This window comes from Dromaius novaehollandiae, chromosome 4 (genome assembly GCF_036370855.1).
Source record: "Dromaius novaehollandiae isolate bDroNov1 chromosome 4, bDroNov1.hap1, whole genome shotgun sequence".
NCBI lineage: Eukaryota > Metazoa > Chordata > Aves > Casuariiformes > Dromaiidae > Dromaius > Dromaius novaehollandiae.
Window position 1 is genome coordinate 19,258,531 of NC_088101.1, and position 25,460 is coordinate 19,283,990.

At 41.0% G+C, this 25,460-nt stretch overlaps 1 protein-coding gene across 5 annotated transcripts in view; it reads left to right on the top strand.

Moving 5' to 3' along the window:
- The window catches only part of NFKB1 (nuclear factor kappa B subunit 1), a 59,128-nt gene that overhangs the window by 21,118 nt on the left and 12,550 nt on the right, over positions 1-25,460 (top strand). For 2 of the 5 annotated variants that reach the window (XM_064510535.1, XM_064510537.1), the window contains exons 4-15: positions 538-578; positions 3,361-3,459; positions 10,621-10,769; positions 12,324-12,487; positions 13,102-13,260; positions 15,347-15,451; positions 17,339-17,430; positions 18,022-18,160; positions 20,546-20,668; positions 21,184-21,279; positions 22,188-22,391; positions 25,179-25,320. In XM_064510535.1, coding sequence (XP_064366605.1) covers positions 538-578; positions 3,361-3,459; positions 10,621-10,769; positions 12,324-12,487; positions 13,102-13,260; positions 15,347-15,451; positions 17,339-17,430; positions 18,022-18,160; positions 20,546-20,668; positions 21,184-21,279; positions 22,188-22,391; positions 25,179-25,320 — 1,513 coding nt within the window. The remainder of the gene's footprint in view (positions 1-537; positions 579-3,360; positions 3,460-10,620; positions 10,770-12,323; positions 12,488-13,101; positions 13,261-15,346; positions 15,452-17,338; positions 17,431-18,021; positions 18,161-20,545; positions 20,669-21,183; positions 21,280-22,187; positions 22,392-25,178; positions 25,321-25,460) is intronic. The other 3 variants (XM_064510540.1, XM_064510538.1, XM_064510539.1) reach the window with 3 other exon arrangements.

Here is a 25,460-nt window from a genome sequence, read left to right on the forward strand (position 1 = left end):
CTTAAGGCATGTTGAGACAGCTTGAATTCCTCCTGTATTCCCATAGCTCAGTGCTTCCCATAGGCTGCCTCCAGACTTTCAAAAGCACCTTGTCAGTAGGAAGCCCTGGAGCTAAAGGTTTGGGAGTATAGACTGTAGAGCCCAAGGGTCTGTCTCTGCAGAATACAAAAGCTAACCTTAGCCTCAGGAAGGGCAGGCTGCTGTCGTCAGTGGCAAGGGGAGGATCCTGTTCTTACTCACCCCTGACAGTCTCAAGTGGGTGATCTTAGTTGCCCCTTTAGGCCCTCTGAGCTAACGTTAGCCTTTGTGAGTTGATCCTTTTTTTCTTACCCCACCAGTCTTACTGAAGGTTGGAAATGATGGACTCCCAAGTGATTGTTATTTATTAAAATTTTATTTAAGTTTTGAAGATGCCTAGGTGCTTTCAAAAATTTTATCTTGAGTCATCTGAGGACATCAACTTTACCCTCTAACTTATGTGTCATGGTAATAGAAATATAACTTGCATTATGACTTTTCTTCTTTCTTTTATGTTAGCAGACGGACCATATCTTCAAATCATAGAACAGCCTAAACAGGTAAGAAGAACACTGTGTTTTGAAAATCTTTAAGACAGCTACGTCACTGTATTCAGCTTTGAATAAAACTATGAGTTAAGATGAGCTAGAAGAGTGTGGAAGAGGTTGAACTTAATAACAAATGCAGCACTTAACTATGAGCAGATTTTCCTCTCACTTTTGTAGTTAAGTCGTTTCCTGTTTTGTTCTGTTCTCATCTGTGTCTCTCTGGAAGTGTCATAAGACACCAAAATCCGAGGGTTTTAAAAAACGTTTTGCTAAATACAGAATCCCCATCTAAGAACTGGCTTTTAAAGTACCCCAGTATTTTGAAAGATAAATGAATGCACCAAAAATGGAAGATATGTAGAATTTGTTCCACATTTCTTGAAAGGTGTGAAAGAAAAAGTGAAGACAGTTCTTTCTGTTCCCAAAACTTACAGGAAATTTTGACTCATGCTTTGGCATCGCAGAGAAATTGCTTTGTTGTCCCTGCGGTTCCGTGCTGTCCTTTCAGATTCCTTTTGCCATGGTTAGCTCTTCTGAATAACCCCCAAAAAATGAGGTGAAATACTTGGACGTAGCCTTTGTGTGGCTGTGTAGGAAATGCACTGCTCTGGCACTGTCAGATTCATCCCATTGCGCTGGTTAGTTTTCATGCAGCTCAAGTACGAGATCACTGCTGTAGAGAACATTTGTTTCAGATACCTGGTGGGGACATGGTTAGGCCTGAGCATCCCTACAGGCATTGGGGTTTCTCAGCAACTTGGGGGCCAGCAGCGTGCTCTGAACTCTTGGAAGAGTGTGCCTCTTCCTCGTTTTAGTTCATCCCGAATCAGGCTGTGTCTTTGCACAACTGAGCCTGCAGTGTGCAGTGGCTGAGGAGGAACCGACCTTTCCGTGCGTGACTTCTCCACGAGCGGCTCCTGCAGTGGAGCAGCTGTGTGGCCAGCTGGGCAACGGTTTGTGCTGCTAGTGCTATCGGCAAAAACACCGATAGCGTCAGGAAGGGTGGTCTGCGGGCGGAGTCCTGCGCTTGCGATAACTCTAGGCGCAAAGGGATGGTTGGGGAGAGTGAGGCGGCGTATGTGTGATTACGCAGGGAAGGGCAGGAAGCTGGGTGAGGCCACCCAAATAGCTGCTGCGTCTGCCAGCCCTGGGGCATAAGAGGTGAAGAGAGACAGAGTCGCCTCATGTGTCTTGACTGCAAAGACTGCTTTCTGGACAGCTTGAGTTCAAGCCTATTGTAGCTGGCCATTTCATTTGCAATGCAGTTGATCTCAGTTCACCACAGGAGAGAAGATACATGCTTTAGGATTAGTTTCTTGTCCTGTCAGTGTCTAACAGCCAGATCTTTCCGTTTGCCTGAGAAATAAGTTCTGAAGATGAAAAGACTTCAGCAAGATAGGTATTGAAGCTAGTGATTACAGAGTGATCTTTTTGTTTGTTTGTTTTTGAACCATGGTGTTTTCTGTCAGCTGACAGCCTCTTTGAATTCCTTGAAGCTGAGTAATCACTGATGAAGGATATAACGCTAACAGGTGCAGTGCAGGCAGACCTGGCACCTTAGGGAGCCTGTATAAGACAGGGGCTACACCAGAAATTGTAGGGCTGGGGAGTGGATCTGAAAGTATTCAAAGTCTGGTGGCATATGTAATAGCATCATTAAATGTGTGTTAAAATTTATTTCTCTGATTCCTTCTTAAATGGCTTTCCTTTTCAGTAAGGGCTTTCACCATTCATGCTTAATAGATTTGAGCCTAAATTACATAGAATAATCTCACTAAGCTCTCTTGGACACACAAAATCGCTTTGATCCCTTATGTTTGCTAGCTTCTCTGTGTGTGTGTGTTTTCTCCGAGCTTCATGTTTGGATGTTGCAGTATTGTGCATCCAGGTTTTTTATGAAACCTTTTAACTGTCTTCTCATTTCTTGAATTTAATTTAAAACCAAAATATTTTATGCCATTTTCCCATTCTTCATACTTCTTTCCTTTGTCTTTCTGGAAAGCTCTCCCTTTCCTTTTTTAAAAGATAACTCTATGATGTTTCACTTTTCAAAATGTTTCTCTATTAGGATATTCTGACATGTTGATTCATTAGAGTCACCAAATACCTTCGCTTAAGACTTGCATTTTCCATACTGTTTAGACTACTTGGTAAAAGCAGAGGGGATGTTACTTCCTTTAAATAAAAATGTGATAAATGGACAGCTGTGCTCTAGAGTGGTTGCTTGTATCCTGCAGTTCCCCAAAATATACTCAGATGTTTATTTGTGTAGCTGAGATGAAAACCCACTCATTCAGAATCCACTGAAGCGTTTGTGCTGCTTCTGGACTCTGCTCAGAGATGCAGCTTTCACATGAAGCTGCATCTTCTCCCTCCCAACAAGGAAAAAGCAGTTCTGTTTTTTCTCATACTCTTTTCTCTATGATGCTTTGTACTTCCCTGGTTACTGCTGGCTTCAATTCTCTCTCACTAGCAGCTATGATGACAGAAAGAGAATCTTGTGTTATATTTCCTTTAATTTTTACCTTCCTTTTTTCTGAGAGTATCGATAGATCTCTGCCCCAAAATCTCTGATTACTGCTGTATGTAAGAGTGAGAATAGAACAGCTGGGTGCTACAGTTTATTGGTGTTTTGTCAACCAGTGTTCAGATAGCATTTCAGGGATGAACAGCTGTAACTTTACTTTTTGTGGGCTGTTTGGGCAAGTGTGTGTGTGTGTACTCATGTGCACTGCTTTTTTAGTTTTGTTTCTAAACAGCTTTCAAGTTTGTTTTCCTTTATTTATTTCCACAGAGGGGTTTTCGTTTCCGATACGTCTGTGAAGGGCCTTCACATGGTGGACTTCCTGGTGCTTCTAGTGAAAAGAACAAGAAGTCATACCCGCAGGTCAAAGTAGGTACATACATCATTATTTTTTTTGAAGGGCCACCTGTATGCATATAGGACTTTACTGCATATCAACATAAATTTGTATGAAATTATTCAGACTGCATTTCAATCTCAACTTTCAAAGTGTAATTGAGTTTAAAAAGGAAGTAGGTGTCAGACCTGTGGAGGTGTTTAGGCGCTATATTAATCTGCTAGCTGTTGAACTGTAAGCTCTCCTGCACTTACCGTCTCACTGCCTGTGCACAGACCAATGGACCTCTCCCTTAAGGTGCAGTTTTAGCATAATTCAGGGCCTGACTTTCTGTAGTCTGGTCAGTGATTCCACTTCACTCTAAGAAGACAGTTTACCAGGTTTTCCTTCCTTTTCTTTTCACGTTACTCCTTACCTAATACCTCTAGGATACATATTTGTAAGGGCTTGATGCATCTTCCTTTAAAGTCAATGGAAAACTTCTTGTTTTAACAGGAGCAGCATTACGTTCAGGTGTTTTTTTTTTTCCCCCCAGAGAAGTAAGAGCAAGTTATCAAAGAACACTGTGCTAGCGCAATGTGAAGGCTGTAGCAGCGATGATTAATCATTGTAGAATTAGGGATCAACTTTCTTTACATAGGGTTCTTGCAGCAATTTTTTTTTTTTTTTTTTTGTGAAAGCGGGGAAAAGATACACACTGTCTTATCTGTATCTTTTTGAATTTAATAAAAGTGACAATCTTGGTGTTGCAGTAGACCTCTAAGGAACAATTGCACTAGAGATTGCCTCAAGAGGAGCAGGGGCAAAATCTCCTGCAATTATCTCTTCCTTTCTGTTTTGCTGATGGGCAGGAGGAGAGGGAAGGGCAAGCAGTCGGCCTCCGTGCTAGGCCTTGGTCTGTGCCACTGCTCAGCTTTCTCTGCTGTACGCAAGCAGTTCTTTTGCAGTTCTTGAGAAAGACTAGAGTTTGGAACAGTTACATCTCCAGAGTGAATCAGTATGAATATGACTCAATGGAAAATAATCAGCATTGCCAGAGAGAGCCTAAGGTGTTAGTCTGGCAAATTTAGAAGAGGCTGGGAAAGTTGATTTCATGTAGCCTTGCAAAACTGTGATGAAAAATTACTAGCCCAGGCAAAGAATCTGCTTGCTTTTCCCTTTTCTGTTGTGATGGTGATGATGAACCAATGAATAAAACTTCACTGCTATGTTCAAACATAAAATAATTTACCACAATTGAGCCAGATCTTTGGATTCCCTTCCAATCTATATTGATAATTAATATGAATGAAAGTTTCCAAAGATGTGGTGGGACACACAATAGCACGACAAGGAAATATGCAATGAGAAGTAATACAGGGAATGGGATTTCTCAGGGAATAAACTAGAAAGCAAAGTGTTCTTTGGCTTTCCATCAAACCTTCTGTTTTTATTGATCATCAGATCTTAATTTCATCTAAAGCTTTCCCCCACACGCATGTCCCATCCCCTCCCTCCCATTCTGCTGTATGCATCTGTTTTTTTCTAGTATAAATCTCCACATGGCAACACCTGCTGGGAGAGGCTGGCAAGGGAACACAACAAGTAAATTCCTTGAGGCCATTGCTTGTTAGTGCCTGTTCTCGATTCAAGTGGTGCCAGTAAAGAGAGAAGGGTTTCACACCTTTTCCTGTAAGTCTCTCCTGTGTTTTGTCAAAGGACACTCACCTTGTCGTAACTGAGGTGAGCACAATTGAAAATCCCTGTATTTTTTTACACCTGTGCCAAGGCTTTCACCACAAACGTCCATTTATTGATTACAGTGATGCGAAAGGACAGTAGTGTGAACTTTGGCTGTACTGTAAAAAGGTGACAGATCTTTAAACCTTGACCATGGTGTGATCAGTGCAGCTCACACTGGGCTCGCTCTTATGCTTGGCCACCTTAGCACAGAAAGCAGCTCTAATTTACCAGAAGTCACCATGGGATATTCTGAAAACGAGCATCTCCTGTACACGGGAGAGCATCGCAATCTCACTTCCCCTTTTCATAGGATTATGGATTTAAAGCCAAAGGAAAACATGTCTGTGTGATAGGACCTCTTGCACAATGTGGACTATTCAACCTCACCTGTTTCTTTTCCTGCACCTAGCCCATAACTTCTAGCTGAGCTGGAACACATCAAGATGTAGCTTTCATTTAGAGTGTAGAGATTTCGCCACGTCTCTAAGCAAGATGTTTGGATAGTTTATTTAATCACCTTCTATATAATATATTAAGAGATGGCATAGGGCAGGACCTAGTGTAGCAGTTCTGCACCGCCAGGGAGTGCTTATGCTTCAGACAAGCCTGCACTGGCCAGGCAACTTTCTGAATATTCTTCTGCATGTTGGAGTTGATTTTAAATCTCATGTTTTAACAGCATAGTGATGGCAAATGGAGTCGCAGTAGCAGCAGTATTTTTCTTGTAAGGTAAAGAATGAGCTCCATTCAGCTTTGTATTTTAAGGAACTGTATTTCTGTGTTTACCACTGTCTTTGACAACAGTAATATCATGTTCAAAGCATTTTACATTTTCAGAGGATTGGGTTTTATATAACTTTGCATGTAGTTATGGAGAGCAGAGAAGCTGTAGAGACTGAACGTGTTATAATGAAGGTAGACTTCATGGCAAGTTGCATAATTACAATAGAAAGCTACCTAAAATTCTTCATTTCACTTCCACCTGCTTAGTGCAACTAGCACGACACCAGAAAATTGTACCGTCTGTAATACAGCAGTTGACCTCAAAGCCCTTGAGCTGTTTACTTGTCGTTAGGTGGTTGTCTGGGGAAAGAACAGCTTGAGAATATGTAATATCCAGATAACTACACACAGGCCTATCCAAATCTCTCAAAAGATTCTTAGACAAAAAATGAGAACCACCAAAAGATTAAAATTAGATTGTCTGATATTAGCACCAGCTTATTGAGCTATCTGTTTGGTTTTTTTTTTTTTTCCAGAATTTGCTTGTTTTTATGTATGTGGAAAACTGCTATGAAAATAGGCACGTTCTGGCCTTCTTGCACGTTTACCACGTGCGTCCTGATTCTGCATACTGATGTTAGTGTAGCCGTGTTCATGTTTTACCCTGCAGTGCTTGCTCGAGCTCTGGGTGTGAAAAGAATTTGCTGCAAATAGCAGTGCGAGGGAAATGTCCCGAGTTTTCACCTGCTTGGGGGCAAATCTACCTGGGTGGCTGCGAGCAAACTCGGGCTGCCTATTCTGCGAGCGGGAGGCAGGTCGGCTCCAGTGCAGAGGCCGGCTAACCGCGTGTGCTCAGCGGTGCGCCCGAGCTGGAGCCCCGTCTCCCTGCCTGGGAGTCGGGACCGAGCAGGAGCGCTGCCCAGCCAGGCACGTCCTGGTGCTCGCCTGAATTATACCTTAATTTGCAGATATGCGTTCCTGTTGAAACCAGGGGGATTTCAGCATGTGCTCAAAGTTCAGGAGGGAAATTTATGGACGATTAGGCAAGTTATTTAGCTGACGAGCTTTCTTGGTGAAGAAAGGAGCAAGCATATATGTTCTCCCCCTCTCCCCCACAGGGATTAAATTGAAGAGTGGTAGATAACTGATTACAGGCACCGGTTAAAAATTAATTCACTTAACAGCAAAACTAAGGAATAATTACTAGTCAAGAATGAGCGACGTTTTTATTATAAATCTTTACCGCTCTTAAAAACCTGTACTGAACCAAATTCAGCCAAAGCAAAATTCAGGGAGATCTGCACTTTTTACAGCTATGGTAAATCAGATTGAATGTAGTGCACTGAATCCCTTTCCTTGAGCTGCTAAAGCAGAGCATCTGACTCTCTATTTTTTGCCATAAGAGTCACTTTCAGAAGGTCTGCCTCCCACTGGTTTAAGTTACTTTACGTTGCTTATTCGTGGATCACTGAGTATTCAGTAGCCTAAACTGTAGATACCAAGTCTGAAATGTTTTGTATTGAACACGCAACTAAAAAAAGATCATACTCCTGTCTGAAAACATAACTTTTGTAAGGAGCGAGTGATGCTTCAGTTGTGGAACACTTTTTGTACGTGAGTGGTTAAGACAGAATTGGTTACATGCTAAAGGTCAGGTGGGGTTGGGAATATTGATACTATTAGTAAATCAAATGAACAAGTAGAGAAATAAATAGTTATCATCACCATTGGCTTTGTACGTTTGATGTGGGCTTTTCTGTCGTTTGCTTTGTGTAGCTAACCGGTGGTTTCACTTGTTGCTTGTAAGGCTAACTGGAAAAAACTTATTCCAAGTAAGAAGACCTTTTTATAAAGTTCTTGTAAAGTTGTACGAAGTATAGAAAAATTGGCTGGAGTCTGGATCTCAGGAAGATGTGAAAAAACTGAAAAACCTTTCAACTGTTGTTTTGACATTGACTCAATTTCAAGTTCACAGGGTCCTTTTAATCTCAGGCACATCTCTCAAACAGAAACAGCAGATAAATGTGAGCCTGCAGCATTTTAACTTTATCAGATTAGATCAATTGAATGCTGCTTCAGTACAGGATGTAATCAAATATTACAGCTATGCTTTTCCCAGGAACTCCTTATTTTCTTTTTTCTCCCCTGTCTTTAGTTTGATGTTCAGTAACTAATGCTTTTTTCAAATCACAGGTCTGATTTTGAGCAGTCATCACCCAAATGCTATCCCCTCGTATTGAATATGTTTTTGTCAACACCATAGTCCTTGGGTTCCTGTAGATAATCAGCAATGTAATATGCTGCCTGCCGTTTAACATCGGTGACTGTGTTTTTTGAAGTTCTTAATAGTAAAAGGTGATACGATTATGTTTGGATCTTAGTACCAGATTAATTTTTAAGTTAGTCTGAAGTTGTGGTGTCTATAATTCAAGGACACTAGAAAATTATGTCAAACAACATGTGGTACGTATTCTTAGCAGTGAGGGTGGTTACCTGCTGGGACTGTCTTACTGCAAGCTGAGAAAACCTGGATGTTTTAAAATCAAGTAGAGAAGCTGCTCTAAAAGGAATACAGGCAGGAAACAGTTCAGGGGCATCCTGTAGCCTTTGCAGCACAGGACGTCAGACTGGGTGACGAAGATGGTCCTTTCTTGCCTTATGACCTATATAAGGTATTACTTTTTAGAGAACTCTTGTTTTTCCCCTGAGAGAGACTACAAAGATCATGCTGAGCTGAGTAACTGGGGAAGATCGCAATCTTGTTACCGCTGCAGTGATATGTTCTGCTTTCAGGGGCTGGAAAGTCCTTGACGCGCAGCAGTCCTACCTACAGTTTCACTGTGGTTTCTACAGCTGATGGAGGACTGTCTTGAACTTCTCTGATGTGATACTAGAACATGTGCGTTATTCATAATGAACATGAATACAGATGTGCTGGGAACTTTATAGCAGGGAAAGGTTTATTTAGTGAGGGATAAAAACAAAATAGTTTTTTAAAAGCCCCACTTTGGAAAGTTAATGGTAGTAGTGAAGGTGACCCTTACCACCAAAAATAATCATTTTCATTTTCAGATCGCTTTGTGAAAGTTACACAGGGATCCTTGCATTTTCTCACCGCAGGTAAATGGTGGAAAAGGTGAAGCAGGGATTATTCAGTATCTCTGCTTTGCTCCCTGTTTTGCCTCTCCAGTCCAGGCGGGGTTACAGTTTGGGAAGAGGAGAAAGCATGCGTACCCCATGTTGTGTGTGTTAGAAATCAGCACTTGCAAAATGCACTTTAAGACAGGACAGTCTACAGTGAAGTAGCAGGCACTGAGTGATGAGAAGACTTCTGCACACCTGTTTCTCCTGGAACAGTTTTTTTTATATTTTAGGTTTTTTTGCTTTTAGCCCTGAGTGGGAAGACAGGGGTGTATGTTTGCAGAGTGCTCCAGCTGTGATGGGATGGAGTCAGGAGAAGGGTTAAATGGAGTGAAGGAAGCTAGCAGGATTTAGTGATGTGGTAAAATCATGGCAGGCTCTGGTTATCGGCATCTTATCGACCATATAACCTTAAGTATTCAGTTCATCACCTATTCGTCGCTTTGATGTTTATCGTGATCCTTTAATACCTTGCTTGATTAGATCTATATGCTGCTGTAATACAAAGGACTTTGCCCACGGCAAATTAGAAGAAAAATTAGAGGAGGAGGGGAAAAACCCAATATTGATAACAGGGTTAATTAAGTGAATTGGAAGGGAGAAGGTTATGTTTGCTTGTTTTAAAGTGGGATAATTTTATATTCAGCATAATTTGAAAATGATGCATAACCAGTAACTGAGTCGATGAATATTACTTGTGAGGAAAGCAAATAAGGTTCTGAATAATATACGTAAAGTAAATAACTTATAAAAATGATATGTTATTAGTAATTTTAAATTTTAATGTTTTTAAGACATCAAGATTTAAAAATCTGTTAGAAAAATATATGGCGATGAGAAGCTAGAATGGGAAAAAAGCTTTATAGTCCTCTGGATTTGGTTATACCAAGGCATCCAATTTATCCTGCTTCCAGTCCTGCAAAATTTTATGTGGCAGTTTAGCATATATCCTCATGTACGCTTAAGGGAAATATTTACTGGACTGAGTCATATGTGTGGATGTAGTGTTTTGAAGTAACAAAACACATAAGAATATAGAATTAATTTTATTCCAAATATAAATCTGTCTGTGAGGGGATTATGACACCAAAATGAGACCAAAAACTTTTAAAAACAGTCATAATAGTTAAAAATTGTTTCAAATTGAGCAAAATAATGCAGGTAATTTTGTGCTGAATACATATGTTTTCTATGCACTTCTTAACATGTAGCAATCTTCATTGTGAATTAAATGTGCTAATTGAAATTTGCAGAGGAAAATGTTTAGTAAATAGCCAGAATGTAAAATAGAGATTCATGTATGTGTGTTTTGGGAAATAGAAGATGACTTTCACTTAGCTTTGCTTTGTTTCTTAATTGTTTGTTGTTGTTGTTGTTGTTGTTACTGTTATTTGTCACTGCTCCTACATTTGTGTGTCAAGTTCAATTACAAAAACAGTGCCGGCTTTTCTCTGTGATGATCTGGTACATCTACTTTGTTGTTTGTATTTTATTAAGAAATACACGTCTCTCCTATGTGAGCTTGATTGTACGTAGGTGGCAGAACATACTCAGCTAGAATTATTATTTGATCCATTTAAGGAAAATGTCCTTACGTTTATTTACAGATCTGCAATTATGTTGGACCTGCAAAAGTAATTGTCCAGTTAGTTACTAATGGGAAATATGTCCACTTGCACGCTCACAGCCTGGTGGGTAAATTTTGTGAAGATGGAGTATGCACGGTTAATGCAGGACCTAAGGATATGGTTGTAGGGTAAGTCTGTCAATCCATTTGTGAAGCTGGGCTAAGGGAGACAGAATCCAATATAAGCTGTTAGAAGCAATGCGAAACTACTATAAAGCAGCAGCTAAATGGAGCATTAGGCTTCACTTTCTGATCTGTTTTTTGTTTGTACTTTGAATAAAACAATAAATGGGTTTTCTGTTTAGCTTTGCAAAATTTGGCATATTAGAACCTAAACAGGTTAAATGCAGGTTGAAGTGAATAATTTTCACTGAGAATTTGGAGTTTCATTCTCTTGCTGTGCAATCCAAATTTGTACTGTAAGCTCTTTCTTTAAAATGTAAATAATTGTGATCAGAAAGAAAGGACTGCAAAATTAGTGAAGGTGAGTTTTTGCTACTATTTTAATCAATATTTTACTTTCTCTGAAATCTGTGAATAGGAATAGAGTGAGGCCAAAAGTATTAAGAAAATAGGGTTAGTAAAGTTGAAATTAATGCAAGACAGGTATAAACATGAAAATATTAAATGAGTCAAACTTTTTAAGTTTAAAGCAATATGATTATAGTGAAATCGTAGTTGGTCTGTTCTTGTTTAATTTAAAAGAATAATTGTTTATATCAGTAAATGGAACTTAGGCTCCTGTCTACATTTTCAGGCTTAGATCAGGTTTCATGTTGGCTGTGCGTTTTAATTCTGTGATCTCAAGAATGTCTTTGTTGGTGAAGAAGATGAAGTTTAAAAAGCTGAGAAGGTTGGGAGAGGGAGAGAGACTCTTTTAAACTCTAACTTTTGATGTCCAAGCCCAATGCACCAGCTTTACCAAGCACAGCAATTTAAATAGCTTTATTTGAAATGCTCTTTTTCATCTTGAAAAGTTTGGCTCATTTCCTAACCCGTCTTGCTTTTCATCAGATGTTTAGAAACAGCATTCCTATCCTCAATTGACCTGCATGAAAACTGAGTTATTGTCTTGTTTTCATACTTCCAGATCTAATTGATTTTTAAATGTGCCAGGAGATCTTTACAAAAGCACATCTTGTGTTATGGGCACTTTCATTCAAAGAGATACCTGAAGTGTCTTGCTGAATGTCCAGAGCCTGGCTTAAAACATGTCCTTTGGAAAATGTTGCACTGATTTTCAGCTTTTTAGATTGCTTTCCAAATCATTCTGGACTGATGTAGCTTTTCCTGAGCAGTTGCTTTGCATAACAGTAATACAGAATGGCACAGTAATGTCATTGCCAAGATGGAGCGAACAAAGTGGGAAGGCCACGTTTTCAAATGTTCTGTAAGCTGCTTCCACAGTGCAAGCGTGACCCCTAACAGATTGCCAGTTACGCTTTCGGATAATCCTGTGCACCCCTGTGATGGTAGCCTACCGTATGATGGTACAGGTTTTACATGTTTTTGTAAGCGTGGCTGAAGTTTTCACGCTAGAAAATTTGCCCTCGAGAAGCAGTGGTGCCTATGGGACCCTTCCACTGAGTTCGGTTGTCTAGCCGCCTCTGGCAAGGGAGTCGGCCTGCTGCAGGGTTGGCCTAAGGCGTTAAGAAAATATTTCCCTCCATCAAAATTGGGCAGGTTTGCGAACCTCGGAATACTTCATGTCACAAAGAAGAAAGTGTTTGAAACTCTGGAAGCGCGCATGATAGATGCTTGCAAAAAAGGCTACAACCCTGGACTCCTGGTGCACCCTGAACTTGGCTATTTGCAGGCAGAAGGATGTGGAGACAGACAGCTGACTGGTACGTGGAAATGATTTTAATGGGTCTCTTACTAAAAACAGTTTTAGCTTCGGGAAATACAGATTCTTAGCCATTAAAAGGCAATGGATGGTAAAACTGCTTATGACTATGTGTTTTAAGAGGTCACATGTTGTTGCTGTGTTTTAGGGAGTCCGGAAGAGTCTTTGTTGTCAGAGTGCGTATGAGAACTGAGCAACTTCCTTCCATAGCTGCCTGTGCCCGCCTCCGTGCCTTTATCTCGTTGTTCTTATCCTGTTTAACAAGCTGATAAACAGGGTCATTTTGCATTATTGCTGTGAGACGTCATATCCTTAAGTAATTGTGAGGACCTCTTTGGGAATACCTGTTTCATTCAGCTGCACTTCACGCACATCCTTGTAAAACCTGTGGTCTACCTTGCTTTCAAGAGCTGTGTAGAGGCACCAGCCTGCTCTCTGTCACTCCAAGAGTAGGCATTCAAATACATTAAAAGACAGAAGCTGTTGGATAAAATAGAAAGGAAAATGTTTCTTTGTTATTGGTGCCTTTTGATAGCAATGTTTGGAAAATGCTCTGTTTTCCTGTGTGTCCTCCACCCCTTACGTTAATTTGTCTGTACTATGTATTGGTTTCAGAGCCAGAAAGAGAAATCATTCGTCAGGCAGCCATACAGCAGACTAAAGAAATGGATCTCAGTGTGGTGCGTCTTATGTTTACAGCCTTTCTCCCTGACAGTAATGGTAGTTTCACCCGGAAACTCGATCCTGTTATATCAGATGCAATATATGACAGCAGTAAGTACATTAGACTTAAATTACCTTTTAAATAAGGGGTAAGCGTCTGTACCTAGGATCATGGCACGTAGAAACTGCTATACCTAGACCCATCTAGTCTTGCTGCTTACCTGTTTACTTGGTCAGTAAGAAGTAAGTAGCCGCTGGATAACTGGCCCCATGTCTATCCAAGTATACGTGATTTTATCCTGGTCTGTAATAGTTAGATACCAATATAAGCCCTAAAGCAAGATTTTTTTTTTAATTTGCTGTTAGCATTTTTAATAGTGCTACCATAATTATGAGGATTCTGTGAATTCTTGTGAAGAAGTGATTTTTAAGAAGTGATTGAATTTTTCAGAGTTTTTTTGCTTGTTTTCCATTGCTTTCTATGACAAAGCCTTGTCAACAAGTTGCGAGGAAAAAATTGCTTTGCTTTAACGTTTGCGGAAATTTGGCACCTTCAGGTTTTGTTAACCATCTGCTTGTCCTTGTTTTGTGACATTAGCACAACCAGGGTTCTCAATTTATCTCCTCTAGACCTGTTAGTACTTCTGTTAAATCCTTCTATTTACCGCTTTTCTAAGTGACTCTTTTCACTTTACATAAGTTTTTTCCATTGTGCTTTTGGATCATACTTCCTGGTCTTACTGGCGCCCTTTTTACTGCCCGAATGTTTCTACCTGTTGCTGCAGGTTACCTGTTTCCTGACAGTCCTTCAGTAATGATTCAGAAGTACCTTTTTTTTTTTTTTTTTTCTGCCTTGTGCAACAGTCACGTCTGTATCATAGCTTTTTAAGGGCAAAATCTGGATGAAAAAGATATTAAATGCAGCTGTTCTAAAGCTACTGTAGTCTGTGACTTGCTATTAGTTGGGAAAAGTCACAATGTAGCACAGTCATTTTAGGTATGTTCAGTGAGTGAAGCACCATGTTATCTGCTATTCTTATGGCACATACGGCCTGTATTTTCTGGATAAGAAAACTCAGTTTTTCATCTGGAGGCTGAGGTGATTTACCAAATAGTGTCTTTAAGGAATATTGTTGTGTGTGTAGTTCTTTGGTTTTTTTTCTCCCCCCTTAGTAGCCATTACAGATTTGATTTCCTTTCATTACTGTAACTCGCACCTGCATAATGGTAGAGACTATTGGTAAAGCAAGGAGGAGGACAGTCTCAACAGAGGTAGAGTCTGTATCAAACCATCCTGAAAAAAAGTTGATGTTATCCTCTCCTTTTGTAAATCTGAGTGCCAAAATTTTGCTTCCAGCTAAGGGGAAGAATAGAGGGGAAATTTTCTGTGTGTGTTTTTGCTGATTATGTTGCTACACAGCTGTCAGTTACTAGTTTCTGAGCCCCCAAGATGAATTATTTGTTAATTCCAAAAGTTTTTTCTAATTTTTGAGCTTTTTTTTTTTTTTTTTTTTCTTAAATTCCTTATTGGCACCATCCAGATCTTCCACAGAGTAGATACAACTTGTGGTAACGTGTCTATTATGTGGCTGCTTTTTCTGATCAGATGATAGTTCTGGTTCGAGGACTCATATCCTTGGCCCCTCTGCTAAGAGGGTCGCCTGGAGGTGGGCCTTTGGATCACAGGTTGAGATTGTTGATCGAGGACTATCACATCGCTTTCCAGTAAGCCGCAGAGCGAAGCAATGCACACTGCATCGAACCAGTGAGATGCAGAGGACAGCTCTCATCAGTGTCCCGCTGACAAGACAGCAAAGAAAAAATAACGTAGTTCTCTTGTAATGCTGTCTTGTCATGGAGTTAGTACCGGTGTGGAGCGTTGAATGCAATTCAGTGCTGTTTTGTTTTACGTGCATAGTAATTGCACTTGAATGGCCAAGGCCTTATTTTGTAGTTCACGTTCATGATTCAGTCAGAGCTTAGAGCATATAAGAGTATGCCCTTCAGATGGAAAAACTGTTCGTTCATCTTTTTTTTTTTTTTTTTTTTTTTTTTTTTTTTTTTTAAGACCTAGACAAATTTGGTTAGGTTTTGTTGGGGGGGAGGGGGTTCAGTTATGTTTCTGTGGGATTTTTTTTTTTGTCATCTAAAACTAATGAAGCTAAGCATTTTTTTTCTTATCTTTTCCTTTCAATAGAAGCTCCCAATGCTTCCAACTTAAAAATTGTAAGAATGGACAGAACGGCAGGGTGTGTAACAGGCGGGGAAGAGATTTACCTTCTCTGTGACAAGGTTCAGAAAGGTAAGAGTCCTTATCTGTCTTTTGAAGCTGCCCTGTCTTACTGCCGTTGTGAGGCACAGCAGGGTGTTTGCCTGGAGTACACATGAAGCCTGCTGGGCTGCCCTAGTATTTTCCTGCTCTGGTAGCGCAGCAGGACCTGTGAGCACTCAGCCTTTCTGGAAGCCAGGCTAGCGGTCCAGAGGTTGAATAAAACAAAATAGTCTTCTCCAAAGTAAATTCAGCTTGTATCGCCCCCACAGAGAACACACGATCATCTTGGTCCTTCTAAAATTTCTGCCCTTGCCCATGATCTGCTTCTGGAGGTGGTGGGTCCTGTGTAACTTTTGTCCCTGCTACCTAACACCTGCTCTGAATTATTATAAAGTTTCTGATCTGCTATTAAGTTCCTCTGTTAATCCCTAATTGGAACAGTATGTGTTCAGCACTGCAGCTAGTAACTTCATTTTTATATACATGCTAATGGTAGAGATTATTCAGGGTAACCGTTACTTCCCACAGGCTCACATAGTAATCTCTGCTCATGGCTATGAATGCTGCAGGACTGGGCTCCAAGTGTGGATTTGGATGCTTTGCTTTTGGATGGGAAGAGACTGGTTATTGTGGCTGTTTGTAGTATTTGGGCTGAACTAAAAAGAAAGAACTGGCAGTGAGGCGAATCCTTTGCATTTTTCAAGCTATAGGTGATAGCTGGGACCCTCTGATATAGACTGGGTGATGGAGAGAGCACCTGGTTCTCCCCTGTTTAGAATGAGCCTCTGTACATGTTAAAACTGCGCTGATATTTTCCCTCAATACGGGCTGTCCTTTTCCACCTCTCTTCCTTACCGTGGTCTTCTATCGCAGGGAAGAGAGCAAGCTTTGGCGGCTTTGAAAAAACTGTTTTCCTCTAGCACTGTGTATACCCTCTGCTTTCAAAAGGGCCAAGATGAAACATAACTTCTGTATGTAAAATAAATAAATAAAGGTCTGACTCAGTGGAAGCCCCGAGGTGGGGTTTCCCCTGCGCCGGCGTGGGGTTTCCCCTGACCTCACCGCTCTCGGAAACCTCCTGCCTGAAGGAACTGGCGCGTGCAGGACAGCAGGACTGGAACTGGCGGTTTGCAGTCTTGAGACTTGCAGGTGGTGGGTCAGAGGAAGCAGCCTGCCTGCCTGCTCCCAAAGCCTGTCCTGCTTCGGACACCCTGAGGGAGAATAGGCTCTAGGTAGTTTTTTTCCCTCTGGGAGTGGTGGGGGAGGAATATGCTGGTGGGATCTTTCCCAACCAATATATATAAAAATAAAAAATAGGGAGAGAGAAAGTTTGCTGAGAGGGTCAGAAGCTCGATCTCATGTTTACACTGCAGCCTGTGCTTTGTCTCGGGGGTGAGGGATCGCTGCCGACGTGCCGCTCGCTCAGGCCCTTGCCGTTGCTCTGAGCCGCAGCTCCGAAGTGGCTCTGTGCCAGCAGCAGCAAGCGGAACTTGAACTGTGGCACTTCAGGTTTTGCTACAGTTTTTTGAACTGAAACTGCGGGAGGAGAGAGGGTGGTTTCTACATTTCATGCTTCAAGTTCTCCCCTCCCTACATATATGCTCCAAATAAAGCTCCTCTGGAATGTTTTCTAGCCCTAGAATAGGAAGAGGTAGTGAACCTAATTCTCCTTTTACTGCTCAGTAAATAAGAGAGCAGCTTCACTGAAGTCATTAGCATCAGGCTGATCTAAAATTGATGTCAAAATGGGGTTATTTAAATGTTTCCATGAGATGGATAAATATGATTCATCTATTATTCACGTAACACATTTTCACCCAAATAAAAAGTAACCATGTTGATTTTTATCTGAAATAAACTTACACGAAGGTTATACAAATGCATGCCCAAAGATACCATTTCTTTTGCTCTTTGCAGATGATATTCAAATACGTTTCTATGAAGAGGATGAGAATGGTGGTATGTGGGAAGGCTTCGGAGACTTTTCTCCTACAGATGTACATAGACAGGTTAGTGCCAGAGCACTTGTTAATGATTTTCTGTCTCTGAAAACTAGGATTATAAAGTAGTTAGTAAATTAGGTGAAAGCCTCCATAACCCAAAACTTACCTCTTCAGTCATTGTCTTTTGTTGGTTACTTCCTAATAATACAATCTTGGCTGTTCTTTAAAGACGCATGTTAGGTAGCTAGGAAGGTCTAAAAATCCAGTGCTAGGAAATCAGGAGAGAGGTTCCTTGCCTTAACATTCACCAGTGTAAATTGGGATAAAAGAAACTTTGAGCTCCGGCGAAGATGCTGAGAAAGCCATGGAGTAGATGCTAAATGAGATGGGTGGAAACAGTACTGTATTGATATATATGATGTGCTGATTGTGTGCATGGCAATTCTGCCTTTTCCAAAAGGTTTTAGGACTCTTAACTCAAAAGTACAACTGAAAACCAGGTGGAATTTTACTATTGTAGCAGCCTTTTGCAAATAATTTTTGCGTCATTAGCAATGAACGAGCTCCTGCAAGATATATAAATGTAGATGTAAAGTAATGTCATGTTGCAAAAACCACTTTCTGTGGCAAACGTGCTGATCATTATTTCCTTCACAGTTTGCTATTGTGTTCAAAACACCCAAGTACAGAGATGTCAATATCACAAAGCCAGCGTCTGTATTTGTACAACTACGGCGGAAATCTGATCTCGAAACGAGTGAACCAAAGCCTTTTCTCTACTACCCAGAAATCAAAGGTAATTCACTAAACCTCTTTTATAGATTTGAAGCAAACTGCAGGCTCTCTATGAATATTAAGATAATGAGACAGGACATACGTTAGGAGAGGACTTTTTTGTAGTTGTTATTTTTAGAAAACAGAATATTTGCCTTCTTGTTTTGTGCAGAGATAATATGGAAACTGGTAGCTCTGTAATGTTTTCTCCATGCAAACATGCCTGTCTATACAGTAGATGGCACTCTCTTCCTCTGAGTGTTGGCAAGATAATAGCTGAGGACATTTTGCTGTCGATACTTTCAGATGAAACCTTAAATCAGAGAGTGGTTGGTATCTGGTGGAAAAAGTGCATATTTGGCAGTTCTCTCCTTTTACCATCCCACCTCACTTTTTCATTGACATTTTAGAATTTTCCAATTGCCTGTACTAATTAAATAAGCCCAAGACACTTTTTGTGAGAGTAAAAGACACTTTTTGTGAGAGTAGGGGAAGTGCTTTTTCAATCTCTTCTATGTTAAAGTGCTGGTCGCTCAGCTGAAGTAGAAGTGTTGGCATCAGACCTGCTTCCTGCACTGCTGGTGAAAAGAAGCTTAGCTAATAGATCGGTGCCCTTTAAATTTTTTTGCATTTCAAGTGAGTTTGACTGACATGAATGACAGCAGCTATCTTGTTTTTAAATGTTAATGATATAGAACTGCCTTGAGGCCCAAGTCATTGTATCAAGTACAATAGTCTGTCTGCTTACGGTTTACCTGCTTGCAGCTGACACTACTAAGCCCTAATCTTGCACGTATGTAGTGCCTAACGTTGAGCTGTGTTGAAATCAATACCCTGTCAAACTCTCTAAGATACATGTATGTGAGTGGCAATGCATCAAAGACAACTGAGGAGTGAGGAGGCAGCTGAGGTAGAAGTAAATCCATTTTACACTCGGTATAATAAAATAGCAGAAAGGATGCACTCTCAGGAGCTTCTGGAGTTGCTGGAGGATTTCATATTGGTAATGATTTCAGGAATCTCTTGCCCAAGTTTTATGGAAAGTGAAGTCCACATCTGCAGAAAAAAGCTGCTTAATTTGAAGCTAACTCCTTTTATGCCTCTTAATAGAGTAAAATTAATTCAGTAGTATTGTTATGGTGCATTTTGGGAAGCCCTGCACAACCTAATCATGACATTAACTTTTAGGGACTGTGTATTTCCCCTGTTGCAAGTGTTCATGTGAATTTAGAAATGTGTACGTGGATTTTTTTTGTTTCTCTGACTAGATTGCTCTCTAGAGTTTTCTCTCCTCGTCAGTGTGAGTATGCCTGGCGCGTGCATGCATACGTTCTTACAGATCATGTATGCCTGGAAATAATGCACTCGTACTTCTCGGTGTACTGTTCCACGTGTTCAGCTGTCTGGTTTGGTGCACTGACTGATGTGGCTGTGCATGAAATTTCTTTGTCATACATCTGTTGAAAACCACTGGATTGTTTATTGGAGGGAGGATATTTTGTTCTTTCCTGAACAGTTCTGCTGGATTTTAACTTCTGTAATGTTTGTATCTCTTTTTTGATAGCTCTTCTTGTCATGGTGTTTTCACTTTCCCCGTCCACTTGGATACTACTTTTAAATCTTTGTGTTTTGCTTTTCAGGGGGGCTGTGGATTATTTTTTCCTTACACTGTAAAATATTTAGGCTGTTTTTTTCCTACTGCTGCTCAGCATGGTTTGACAATATTATGTCCTGCTTGAAAATAAGCTGCCTTTATTCTGGTCACCTTTCTGATAATTTAAGTAAATCATTTCAAGCAGAGCCTATTTTCACAGTTTTTCAGCATCTGTGCTGTTGGAGATCAAAGTGCGCAGAGAGTGATTTGCTGACCCTTTGATAAGGGTCCCTTTTTGAAGTAGATTTGCTTAGCAGAGGCACCTGTGCTTATATTCCCCAAAGGCAAGTTTTTGTGAGCAGGTATGCAGTTCAGGACACTGCTGTTTTACGACTTGGCTTAGACATTTTTAAGAGTTTGGGGGCCACTGATTTCCAGGGCTCTGAGTATGAGCGATGCTTCTGAAGGGACCTCTGAGGCCCGTCTCCCTTGCAGCGTGTTGCACCCTGTTGCTGTTATCTGAGCAGAGGGTGCCTGACGTGACGGAGGAGACTGCGTGGGCCCAAGCGGGGCTGGTGGTGTGGTCAAGGGCTTGACGCTAGCTTGTTTCGCTTGGGAATGTTCCGCTGCTCCATTACATACAAAATTGTTTTTGTATTTGGAGCTAAAAGAAAGTTAACTTTGCTACACTCTACATTCTCCCTTTTAAACTAGTAAACTGTAGTAATATAGTCTATTTGCATCCTTTTCTGTGCATAGCCAGTGGTAAAGGTTACTCTGTAATCCACCTATTCCTTCTTGCTCGAAACCTAGATAAAGAAGAAGTGCAAAGGAAACGCCAGAAGCTCATGCCGAACTTCTCTGATGGCTACGGTGGAGGTGGTGGCGCAGGAGGCGGTGGCATGTACGGAGGTGGCGGTGGCGGTGCTAGCTCCGGTAAGACAGTGTTTGGGAGGAAGCGGGGAAGGAGTTCTGCTTTGAGAGCCTGCAAGATGGATGTTTATTCTTTTTATAAAAATGAGATGAGGAATTTGTGTTCATGTCAGTCAAGTTGCTCCTGGTTTTCTAAATATTTCATCAGCTTCTTTGCCTTCCTGCTTCCTACGAGGCGCGCTCTGATTTTTCTTCCTTGAAGCTTTAAGTCATGGATAGCACCTTTCTAGCTGAGGGAGGCTGAGTCAGAAATGCATCATACCTTAGCTTTGTTGCTCCCTAGGGCCTCAAAGACACTGACACTCATGAGACAGCTAAGTACCTAGAATTTTTGAGGGAGTGGCTGAGAATTCACCCTAATTCTGGAAATTTCTTCGTATGGATGGAATAAAACACAAAGAAGTATATAAGAAATTAAATTCAGCTCTTTAGGCTCCCCATTCTTCCAGATAGTGTTTTTGTTGCTTTGGGGTGTAATTCTATTAAGTCTTTATCTTTTTCCTTTCTGTTATGTTTAGGGTTCAGTTATCCTTCCTATGGATACTCTGCGTTTGGAGGGATGCATTTCCACCCTGGCACAACAAAGTCCAATGCTGGAATGAAACATGGTAATGGTAAAAATGCCATTTTTGCAAGGTTGAATTAAATTTGACCATCTTAATTTTCCTCTACGCTATGAGCTGAAGTGTCATGCAGGTTTAGCGAAGTGTGCCGTGGAAGGCTAGCTTTTTTTCCTAGAACCAGTCTCGTATCAGTGATTCATTCGGATTAATTTGCCCTGCTTCTCTTTAATTCTTTCCAAGTCCAGCTTAAAAGCTGCGTGCACGTTCCTTTTTACAGTGACTGCTAACCTCTGAGAAACAGTCACCAAAACCCCTCGCTGCACTTGCAGTTTTAGTGCATGCTTCGATCAACAACCCTTTCACTTGCTTGAGCGTGCTGATTGCAGGGGTGGCCCAAGGACTAGACCAGAGCAAAGTATCTTCATTTGTTCCCACAGTCGGGTACTACACAGTAGCTCAGAGAAGAAACATACGTGGCAATGTAAGAGTAGGTTGATAATAAGGGCCTTCCTGGTTTTCTAAAACAGGAAAATTTTTTCACATCCAGTTGTTGGATGTTCTGTAGTTACTTTTAAAATCTCAGAGATGAATTTGCTGTTAGAAAGACAAATGTAAATCTCAAAAAATTCTGCTAGATTTCCTGGGACTACTTCAGACTTACATTGCTGTACCTTCAAAAGAGGTATACCTGTTGGTCACAGTTAGTATACAAAAGTTTGTCTTTAAAGCAGAGGCTGGTAAAAACATTACATCACTTTAGAGCAAGTTACATTGCTCTGTCTGTCCCTGTGCCTTGGCATCTGGAGTATTATGATTCATGAGTGTTTAATGATAACACCTATGTCAAGGCAAATTTTTGTATTGAGTCCTGTAGGGCTTGGTTATGGCTAGTTGAGCTTTATCGCTTGCATAAAAAAGCAGTGATACTGAAGGCTAACGGTATTCATTTTTGTCTGAAGGACTGTCAAATAGCACCGCTGAACAAGATGAGGAGAGCTCTGATACACGCAGTGACAAGTGGGACATGAAACATGAGGTGAAAGTGGAAACTGTAGAGAAGAGTGACTGCAGAACCTCTGGTGATAATGAGGAGGAAGAGGAGGAGGAGGATGGTACTTCATCCTTTAAAGCTAAAGTAAATGAAGCAGATTACAGGTTGCAGGGTAAGCGAACAAATACATGTATTTAACGTGGATCAAGCTGCTATGGGGGCAAAGCTGGTGTTAAAAGGCTGAAAACTCCATAAATGTCTGCTCACTGTTTTCAAAGTATGATAATTCCTCCTTGTGGAAATAGGTGGGATTCCGTTCCCCCAAATGTAGGGCCCCTTGCCCCCCACCAGGTACATAAACCTGTAGAGAACCCTACACCTCTGTATGGCCGGTGGGGAGCAGAGCTTCTGCTTGTCACACAAGCAGATGAGATGGCTTAGCCCACTGATGGCATTCAGCACTGCTTTACAAGCTGCGTAAGGTACGCTGAAAGCAGTGAAGGTACACAAAGTATGATTCAGCAATTGACTTGACTTTTGACATTTAACAGGCTTTAATATACAAGTAAAAATCTGTTGGTATGATTGTTGTGTAATTTTTCCATGCAATCCTCCTGCTAAACTGCAGGCAGAGCAGTGTTAAAAGTTTGAATTTAAAATGTAAACTGTATCTGTTTCCATGTAACAAATACACAATCAAATCAGCACCTTTGGATAGCAAAGCTTTTATACAATGAACTGGTGAACAGAAGGGGAGGAAGACTGGAGCAGTCAGTAGGAATGTTTTAGCAGTAGAGTTATAAAATACACAAAGGTTACAAATCACCTTTTTCCAGGCAGTAAGACTTCCTGTTCCTGGATGTCTAGAGGCTATTGGTTTATTTTGTTTTGTTTTGTTTGTTTGTTTAAGAGTTGATGATCTATTTTTTTAAGGGTTTGAGTAACCACACTTCCCATAAAATCAAACAAACAAAAAATCAGACCACGCTGACATGGTATCAGACATGGTAGGACCTGAGTGGCCAGGGATTTTTTGCTTATTTGTGTATGTTGGGTGATCTGGATCACTTCCGTGCAGAGTGGTGTTCCTTCCTTGGCCAGGGAGAGGTCATGTTATCTTTTGCAGAAGCCCTGTGTGGCACTTGCTATAACAGTGCTACAGACCGTGGCTTGGGAGAGCGAAGTTGCTTAGTAGAAGGGCTGTAGTTGTGAAACCTTCTGGGTATAACTTCTTCAGACCTGAGAAATAGATGGCACTCTTGAGAAAAGCTGGAGAACTTACTGCTTGCCGTTCTGGTTGTGGTGAATCCTGTCATTGAGTCAGAAGACAGATTCTTTTGCTGATAGGTAAAGAAATGTCCATTTAGCAGTTGCCAAAGAGGGCCTTAAATTGTTGACCTGGTTCCTGAGTAATGAACATTACAGACAGGAAGTTGACTGGTTTGGTTTGGTTTTTTGGTTTTTAATCTATTGCAATGGCATGAGAGGAGACAATCTCAGGCTCTGGTTTATGTGACAACAGAGGTGCAGAAGAACAGGGTCCATGAAATGGCTACTATGTAGACGAAAGGGTGCTGTCTTGTAGTTTTTTTGAAGGATATCTTCTCCACATGCTTGTTCTGGGAAACCAGTGAGATTCAGCCTCCAGTTTTTTGGACTTTTTTATTGTCTGTAATGAGGAAAGGTTGAATTCTTTAAGGCCCCCTTACTCTGGTTATATATCCTGAATATAACACCCATTTAAGCCTCTTGTTTAGTGTTAAGAGTTGAATAGCAAACCTAAATGTATCAGCTTGGACATATCTTCTATTGAACAGACAATAAGCTTCCTCAGCAAGCCAAAGGCTTACAGAAGTAATGTGTTAATGTTCACCGGGGATATGCTTCTAACCCAGTGGAAATGCCTGGTTTTGTGTAGCAGGAAGTGCTGGGTATCCTTTCCTCATATGTGCTTTAAATGACAGTTCTGTTTTCCTTGTTTGCTGTTAGTAATTTCCTACAAGGTTTTAGAGAATCATGAAAGTCTTTAAAATACAGGCTAGTTTCAAGTGATACTACTCTCCAGAATGACGACTGTGGTTTGAAAGTTCATCTGTTTCATTTTCACTAGTTTTTCACCGATACAGAACCGCAAACGTATTGGCAAAACAGCTAGAGTGACTCTGTTCCACATACACGTTATGCAAATCTTTCCTCCCCTTCTGCCTCCCCACCATGATAAATTCCACTTTTTGAAATCCCAATGGTGGTACATTTTATAAACCCCAAAAGGAGATACTAGTGACACTAAACAGTGTAAACATGGAAATGTTTTAAACAGGTGAACGGATTCTCTGTGCTGCTGTTGTAAAGCAGGAGAGACTGCATGGTTTGGGTCGGAGAGAAGCACAAAGCCCTGCACTTGTTCCCTACCTCTTCTGCAAGTGCAGTATTTGACAAGTCACTTAGGCTCCTTGGGCCTCAGTTTCCTCACGTGTAAACTACTCAGAACAACACAGAAGGTTCTTTTTCTGTTTTGTGGACAAGCTTCCTTAGGCATCACTCATATCTAAGCAAATCCAAATTTCTGCTCCTTTTGTTTCCTTACTCGCAATCATTAATGTGACTAATTCAGTGCCACTCAAACTAAATGCAGCTCCCAGAGTTTGACTTTCTCAGGCTTCCCGCTGTCTCAGTGCTCGGCCAACACCTGGTTTTCCTTTTGAGGGACTCATTCCTTCTATCCTTAACCTCTCGAGAGCAATCAGCAACCTACATCATTGAATCAATAAATAAAGCGTAGTGGTCTGCACTGCTTATTTCTATGGAAGCACAAACTCCTGTGAAAAGAAGGTGGTGGTGCAGGGAAAACAAATAGTAAAAAGCATGTCAGCCTAGTGCAGTCACCACGCTTGTGATGTTACTTCTGGATGTTGACTGACAATTCACGGCAAATTGAAGACGACAATTTGTGTTGCAGACGGTCTGTTCCTGGAGAAGGCCATGCAGCTTGCCAAGCGTCATGCCAATGCTCTCTTCGATTACGCTGTAACCGGAGATGTGAAGATGCTGTTGGCTGTTCAGCGCCATCTCACTGCTGTGCAGGACGATAACGGAGACAAGTAAGTTGTTGCTGGCAAGGGCTGAAGAGTCATGTTTTTGATGGCAGCAGAGTGTAGTCAACCTGTTCTGTCTCCTGTGGATGCTGCTTATGGATTACAACACTGCTCTAATCAAATAGGTATCATTCCCTTTTGTACTG